This window comes from Agrilus planipennis, unplaced genomic scaffold (assembly GCF_000699045.2).
Source record: "Agrilus planipennis isolate EAB-ADULT unplaced genomic scaffold, Apla_2.0 scaffold72, whole genome shotgun sequence".
NCBI classification, from domain to species: domain Eukaryota; kingdom Metazoa; phylum Arthropoda; class Insecta; order Coleoptera; family Buprestidae; genus Agrilus; species Agrilus planipennis.
In genome coordinates this window covers 881,347-888,812 of record NW_020439081.1, presented here as the reverse complement: position 1 = coordinate 888,812, position 7,466 = coordinate 881,347, and the positions used below count along the sequence as shown (strand labels likewise).

General features: G+C 31.7%; 2 protein-coding genes across 3 annotated transcripts in view; both read left to right on the top strand.

Annotated features, from left to right (window-relative positions):
* LOC108733161 (insulin gene enhancer protein ISL-2B) overlaps positions 1–5,710 on the top strand; it is an 89,038-nt gene extending 83,328 nt beyond the window's left edge. Inside the window, exon 6 of the mRNA XM_025977361.1 lies at positions 5,006–5,710. Within this exon, the coding sequence (XP_025833146.1) occupies positions 5,006–5,176 (171 nt within the window). The 3' untranslated portion in view covers positions 5,177–5,710. The remainder of the gene's footprint in view (positions 1–5,005) is intronic.
* Positions 5,711–6,162: 452 nt separating this feature from the next.
* LOC112905270 (rabenosyn-5-like) lies at positions 6,163–7,359 on the top strand. Of its 2 annotated transcripts, XM_025977369.1 has the most exons (4): positions 6,163–6,342; positions 6,395–6,808; positions 6,860–7,077; positions 7,269–7,359. In XM_025977369.1, the coding sequence occupies exons 1-4, from the start codon at positions 6,198–6,200 to the stop codon at positions 7,287–7,289; spliced, it is 798 nt and encodes a 265-aa protein (XP_025833154.1). In that variant the 5' UTR covers positions 6,163–6,197; the 3' UTR covers positions 7,290–7,359. The 2 variants fall into 2 exon arrangements, with proteins under 2 accessions (XP_025833154.1, XP_025833155.1); XM_025977370.1 differs by lacking the exons at positions 6,860–7,077; positions 7,269–7,359 and having other exon boundaries at positions 6,395–6,549; positions 6,611–6,701.
* The last annotated feature ends 107 nt before the right edge of the window (positions 7,360–7,466 follow it).

Below are 7,466 nucleotides of genomic sequence, written 5' to 3'. Positions count from 1 at the left end.
TCTAGAAATGAATCTGTGGGGCAGGAATAAGTTAATTGAAAGTTTAAATGAAATAGTAAATACCGCTCTATCTCATTTTTTAAAAGTATTATTTAATTTGATGCATTTAAGAGTCTGCAGATATAATATTCTTAAAGTAACCAAAACCAGTATTGGGTGTTTGTTTTACAATTTATTACTCAATTCTAGTGAATCCTATTATTAACGTAACTTAATGTTATTTGTATCCGTCTTTTATTGTCATGAAAAGTTATGTGATGTATAATTGTATTTCTTTTAAATGTAAGTTGTTATGCTTAAGCTAAGTGAATAATTTTAAGTTTTATTTTATTTATTTCATTATTGTTCACTGTTTTAATAAAACACATAGGAAGGAAATATTTATCTTTTCTTTATATAATTAATTGACTCTTCGAAATATTTAACTGTTTATGATTTCAATTTAATAACTTTCAAGAATTTGATTTAAAAAAGTCATACTTTCAGGAAAACACGTTCTTATGATGTTTTGATAAAAATAGGCATTTTACACATGGTCGTAGTAAATTACCTGAGCTTTTTACTATTAATAGTTTGGAAAGTCGTAGCGTGCGATGGATTACGAAACTCTTTCACTGCTTTAGAGTTTTCTTGTTTAAAAGGTTGCATGCCAGTTAATAAATGAATTATTCTTGACTTTTCTCAATACTGTCATTATAACCCTATGTTATGTTGCTACTTCAATTTAAAAATGGATATAAAAAGTTTAGCGCCAAGTGTTACATCTCAACTAAGAAGTGGATTTAAAATAAATAGTTTCAAGCAGTGCGTCATAGAATTAGTAAGTACAAAATATGAACAGTCACAATTATTACATATTTATAGATGATAAGAAATGCTACATATATATACATACACAAAAAAGGAAGGAAATAGCACATTCTTTATATTTAAAACTTTACTAAACTTTCTTGCGTATTCTCTCAGGAAGCGAAACTTATTTACTTAAACAAAATAAAATTGTATGCTTTCTAACTTTAAATTTGATTCTGATTAATCTACTGGAGAATTACAGGATATTATAGATTAGATTTTTTATGTAGTTTGGATTCCATTAGGATTGATTTTATTTGATTTGAACTTATATTTGAATTTTAAAAACCGTATGCTCCTTCATTACGTTTACGTTATTCAAAAATAAAAACATGTTTAGGCGCGCGTACTATCGTCCTTATCATTATGTAAAAATACTTTTCTTCTGTTTAATCATTAATTATATCCCTTCATATAGGTACAATGTCATAAATTTTTATTAAATTGTAGGTTTTAAACAGTATAGATGCAAAATCAAGTGCAATAGCCATAAGAATTAATTTAGCATCATTTAGAATACAAGTAGTGGATAATGGTTGTGGTATTTCACAAGTTAACATGAATTTGGTTGCAACACGTTATGCAACCAGTAAATGTAGATCACTAAGAGAATTAGAAAAAAGACCAAAATGTTACGGCTTCAGGGGTGAAGCTTTAGCAAGTATAGTGTCATGTTCGAAGAAAATAGTTATTGAATCTAGGGTAAATGAAAACGGTAACACGTACAGTAAAACTTTCGAAAACGGTAAATGGGGCCCAGTTGAAGTAGGGCGTTTTAGACCTTGCATAGGAACGACAATAACAATCGAAAATTTCTTATGCAACATGCCAGTTAGAAAAGAGCAAATTAAACGAAATTTAGACATGGAAGAAATTAGACTGTATATTGAAAGTCTTTCTTTCGTCCATCCTTCCATCTCTTTTAGTATAAGAGATGACATTAACAATAAAATTATTTTACAATCCCACATGGTCGAAACAGTCGCAGAAGTTGTGGTAAATGCTTATCAACACATTAATATTGAAAATTTTGAACAATTACAAGTCACTAAAGATAAAATAAGGGTAACGGGTCTGATATACAAATATCCATATTCAATAAACAAACTTCAACTTATTTATGTTAATAAAAGACCAGTCGAATGTCAATCGATTCAAAAAGTTGTAAGGAAATTATTTTTAAAGTCATTTTTTCATCAGAGATGCGTACAAGTATTCGAAAATGATGCAAACTACGCCGTTTATCTGTTAAATATTTCCTGCCCGACTTCAGAGGTAGAGATCTGGTTGGAACATAGTGAAACATTGGTAGAATTTAAAAGATGGGATGTTGTGTTGAAATGTATAGAAAAACTTATCATAAAGTTCCTAGTAGGAGAAGAACTCTTACCAAAATCTAAAACTGATAAAACTAAGGATGAAATTCGTAACGAATCTCTAGGAAAGATGAGTAGTGGCGTTAATTTATCGAATATCGATGGTATTTTTAAAAGTGTACCAGCTAAACGCAAAAGAAATGAGACTTACAAAAGTAAAAAAGATGTCGTCGTCAAAAAGCGAAAATCATGCCCTGATTTAGAAACAATTCAACAAGGAACTAATACAATTAGTAATGACGTTGACATATCTCATGATAACCGTTGGTCTGAATCAGAAATTGCTCCAGCTACTAAGGAAAATAAGAAAAGCCTTTTTGATCGTCACCATAACACCCAAAGTCTTGTTTTAAATTCAGATAGTGATGACGAACCAGAACTGGTTTTTGATACTAAAGGTGCTCTTAATGAGAGTGAGAGGAAAGGTAAAAGCCTAATCTTGGATATGTTCCTAAAATCTTCGCTAGTTTATAAATCAGATAGTCCCAAGAGCATCTTCAACTGTATGCCCATAGAAACCGTTAGAAAACCCCCCAAACCGTCCCAAAAAGTCCTCAGAAATGAAGATAGCAATGCAAATATGACTGTTTCGATTAAAGTTAACACTCATCGGACTGTTGCCAAAAGCTCGATTTATACCATAACAAAGGCGAATAAGTACGATGAAATTGGCGGAAAACAAACTAAATGTAGAGAAATTGAAGTTCAAACGTCCGATTGGGGAAACAATGACTGTGAGAATTATTCAAAAACTAAAAGTACGAAATGTGTACAAACCACTCTACAAGAGCACGAAAAGATCACGATGGACGAAGAAAGAGAATTTCAGATGAATTTCAATTTTGACTATTTTAACGACAGTGTCGGTAATGGTGTTCCAGAAATAACCCTTTACAACATACTAGACCCAAAGTACGAAAAGTCTCATACAAACGACCCGCATTACACCTTTAACTTCAATACTCCCTTCCAGACCAGTAAATTTTTTTCCGATTTCAAAAAACCGTGCACGAAAATAAAAGATATAAAATCCAGTGACAATAAAAAATACTGTCGACCTTACTGTTCCGAGGAAAGGCCCTTATCAAATACAAAGTACATTGAAGAGACGTATAACTCGAGAAACGTAGATAATTATTTGAAAAACAAACGTAATTATTTGCAAGATGCCTTTCAACGTACCGAATGTACAAATTGGATTTACAATAACCAGAAAAGATGTCAGGTACACGACAGATATCAAAGACAATGTCAATGCCTTGAATCTATTCCCAAAGCTCAACCAAATATTCAAAGTAATATGTGTAAGAGAATGCAACCTGTGATAGAAGAAACAAATCGTGGAAGTTGTTGTTATAAAACGAACAATATTTCAAGTAAAGAAAAGTACAAAAATCTTTATGATAACGTTCGAAATCACAATTATCGGACTCGTATACCATTTATACCTAATAGTTCTCGCCAACAATGTAACGGTATATGTCGCTATGATAGCTATGATAGCCACGAGAACTACCTGAAAAAAAGCAATTCTTTTCCTACTTGTCGAAAATCCTGTACCAACTACGGCAATCCAATGGGAATCAACTGCAATATAGCCAATCGTAACCGACAAGATTTAAATAAGTTTTGTAAAAATGCAACTCGTAATCAAAAGTTTGTACAACATGAAAATTGCTTAAGACGTCACACTATGAATTTCGACAAGAGAAACTTAAATAAATACAAATCAGAAAATTGTTTAAAGCATTCTACTCATCAAAAGCAGAAAAAAAGTGTATCACATGGGTTAAAATTTCCTAATACTCAGACCAAGGAGGGATTCTTCTTAGGATGTAACAATGCCAAAAAGGATTATGGACATAAGTTGAAAATAAATAGCAAGAATACGTTTAAAAAGCCCCTAGACATTCAGTACAAATCAAATAATAAGAAAGACAGTTCAAACAAGCAATCATTTCAATTTGCAGAAAATTTTAAATCTGATTTTGTAAAATCTCAACAACCTGAATATTTATTTTACGACAAGGATACAGTAGAAAAAAGTAACAATATAACTGAATTTACACTAACTTATAACGACACAAGAAACCACGATGACTTCCTTTTTGAAAAAACCGTTGACGAAATCGATTTAANTCAGCAAGTAGATATCCATATATTTAAATAGACCTTGTTGGAGCATACGTAATCCTAAAATGTAGCATCGTACTACAGATGGCGTTTACCGCGCCATTTGTGGTATTTACTTAAGTACAGATGTATATGAGTGACTCTTAATCATGAATTTTATAGCGACATTGTACGTAGAGATGCTCCGGATGGTGGTTTTACCGGCTGCCGGATAACTGTGTGTTTGGCATTACAATTGTAATTGTTATAACATTTTTTTTTGTTTTGTTTTTGTGGAAAAGGGGAAATCTTTAAAAAACACCCACCCGTTCGTACGACTGGATAGTGTCGGATTCTCGAGGAAAATGTCCTCGGACCTACCGACTAAAATTCTTCTACCTCAGGCTATTCTAAGATCAAACATTTTACATTAAAATTCAAATGCCAATTTTTTTTGTCTGGATCCGGCGCCATTATTCGGTGACTGATCAAATCGTAAAAAAAATGCAGGATGCAAACCGGTTACTCGCTCCTTCTCTAGTGTAAAGCTTATGCGAATGATTACAGGACATCCTGTATCGCAGAATATAGAATAAAGATATAATAAATATATCTAAGTATTTTTTCGAACGCGTAATTTGCAGATTTTGATTTTTTTATTCTAGATGCACGGTTACGATTTACCTCCACCACCAATGGGTCCAGCACCAGCAGGTCCCCCTCAGGGAATGCCTCCTATCTCAGGTCCTCCGACGGATGGAATGACTCATCCGGACAGTACAGATAGTTATGTAACTTGTTTTGAGAGTGACGACAGTTTGCCTGCTAGTCCGTAACCTTCGTATTTTTCGTTTCTTTGGAACATGAACTATCATTTGCGCCTTGTTAATTACGAATTACAGTGCAATATTTTTAAAAATGTTAACTACTTCAGTCAGTTACTTCAGTTAGGAAACGGAATCGGAAACCAATCGTAAACAAAACAGAAACAAAAAAATATTTTTTTTTTATCTTAATACGTATTATAGTAATACCTTATTATTATTGTTATATTTTTTTTGTATTTTATAACTCCTTGGAAAAATAATCTCATTAAAATAAGCTAACTGACTGTCGACGTTCAAATATGAATTTTATTTGATAAAAGAACTGATGAACAAAAATTGGAACAAATTGTGTAATTATTGTAACATTTCTTGTATAATTTGTTATTAAGCTACTATAGTGTTTTTCTAGATGTTTCAGCTATGAAAGTTTAAAATTACTTTGTTCGATATTTTCAAGTGTCAGTATCAAAAATAATTTATTACAATTACATGTATTTGATATATCATGCATAAATGTATATAATGTTACATCTAAAAAGTATGGCTTTGTAAATAAATACAATAATACCAAAAAATATAAAAAGTTGTTTTATTTATTTTCTAAGATCCAACGATTTGCATATTAAATGTTTCATAAATGCATAAATTTTGATTTTAAAAATTTGCAGTATTTAAGGAAACAAGATCTATTCAGTGTTTCGATTAAACGTTTCGTTATTTAATTACTAAAGAAGAAGACGAACAACCAATCAGAGTGCGTTTTCTCTTCTGCAATTAGAAGTGTACGTACTTGTTAAAAATGAATACAGTTATTAGATTGGGATGTATTTTCTTTAAAAGTTTTCATTTTGCTGATATTGTTTAAATCCTAACAATAAATAATATCCACAAAATTGTTGATAGAGCGATCGCACTATTCTTAAATTGTATGGATGTGTGCTACATAAGCAGCACCAAGAAAAACGACGTCTTAACTTTAGACACTACTAAGTCTGTTTCATGAAGTAGTTTTAAGGTTATAATTGTTTTCATGGCACAATCGGGGTATAAAGCCGTAATAAAAGAAGGATTTTTATGTCCAGTCTGCCACCAAGATCTACGTTCTCCAAATGCTTTATTGGTTCATTTTCAAGATTTACATTCTGAAGAACAGGACCTTCTTACATCTATAAAAGGTAATTATAGGTTAGGTAAACGTCATTTGTTTTACTGCATTTCAATTTTTAGATCTTGTGAGCAAAGCCAAAAAGAAGATATTAAAATCAGATGAACAGGAATTGGAAGTAAACAAATATATACCAAAGCAGCAATATTTCTTAGATCCTGCGAACGTTTCTCAAGAAGTTGGTCATTTTCGTGATCATACTGAATACTTTAAAGATGTGAGAAGAAATCGCTTAGATCACAGGACAACAGAGACTAATAAGCTTATAATTCGACTAGATAAATTAATTCACTTGGATGGTTCGGCGCGGAAACAAAATGAACAGGAACTTGTTCAATGGTTGGATGGAACAACCGTTACTCGATGTCCATCCTGTGCAAGCACTTTTAACATCACCAGAAGGCAACATCACTGTAGACTTTGTGGCAGTATTATGTGCAACAGTTGCTCCACATTTTTGCCATATGAAATTGCAAGTAGGTTTTTATTATAATTATAACAACCTTTGCTCAGTAGAAGAATTGTAGAATCCATTGTGACATCAGTATATACATTAAATAAAGGAGATACTACTATTAAAAATGATATGGATAGTATCAGGATATGTAATCATTGTATGGGTTTATTGGAGACAAGAAGAAGAGTTCAAATCTCTCAAATAGAAAAGCCTTTAATTTGTCAGATGTATGAACAATTGCACAAAGTCAAGTGTGAATTGGAACCTTTGGTTGATTTGTATAAAAAGGTAAAGCATTTTTTTTAAAGAACTTTAAATGCAATTTGACTTAGTAAGGATACTGATATTGTTCAGTTAATTCAAGTTTATAGCTCTAAATTACATATGCAGAAAATTATTGTTTATGCTCTTAAATTGGGACAAAATTTTAGACTGTCCTATTACTTTTGTATTTTCTTAAGCTAATTTAACATTGATAGTACTCTTTGATAGATGTATGATTCAATAATGGATGGAGACTCTAAATATTCGCTTCAGGATGCTCAGTCATTAAGAGCCTCAATAGCAAAGCATGCAGAACAATTGGACATAATCAGTAAACGCATCTTGAACATTCCAGAAGATGAAACTAATCTTAAAATCCAGGCAGCTATCCGACAAGCAACTTATCAGTACAT

Excerpts from the sequence above, each read along its gene's own strand:
- LOC112905270 (XM_025977369.1), top strand. The coding sequence starts at position 6,198 with ATGGCACAATCGGGGTATAAAGCCGTAATAAAAGAAGGATTTTTATGT. Across the intron at positions 6,343-6,394 it reads CCTTCTTACATCTATAAAAG|ATCTTGTGAGCAAAGCCAAA; the intron begins GTAATTATAGGT and ends TTCAATTTTTAG. Across the intron at positions 7,078-7,268 it reads TGGTTGATTTGTATAAAAAG|TACTCTTTGATAGATGTATG; the intron begins GTAAAGCATTTT and ends TAACATTGATAG.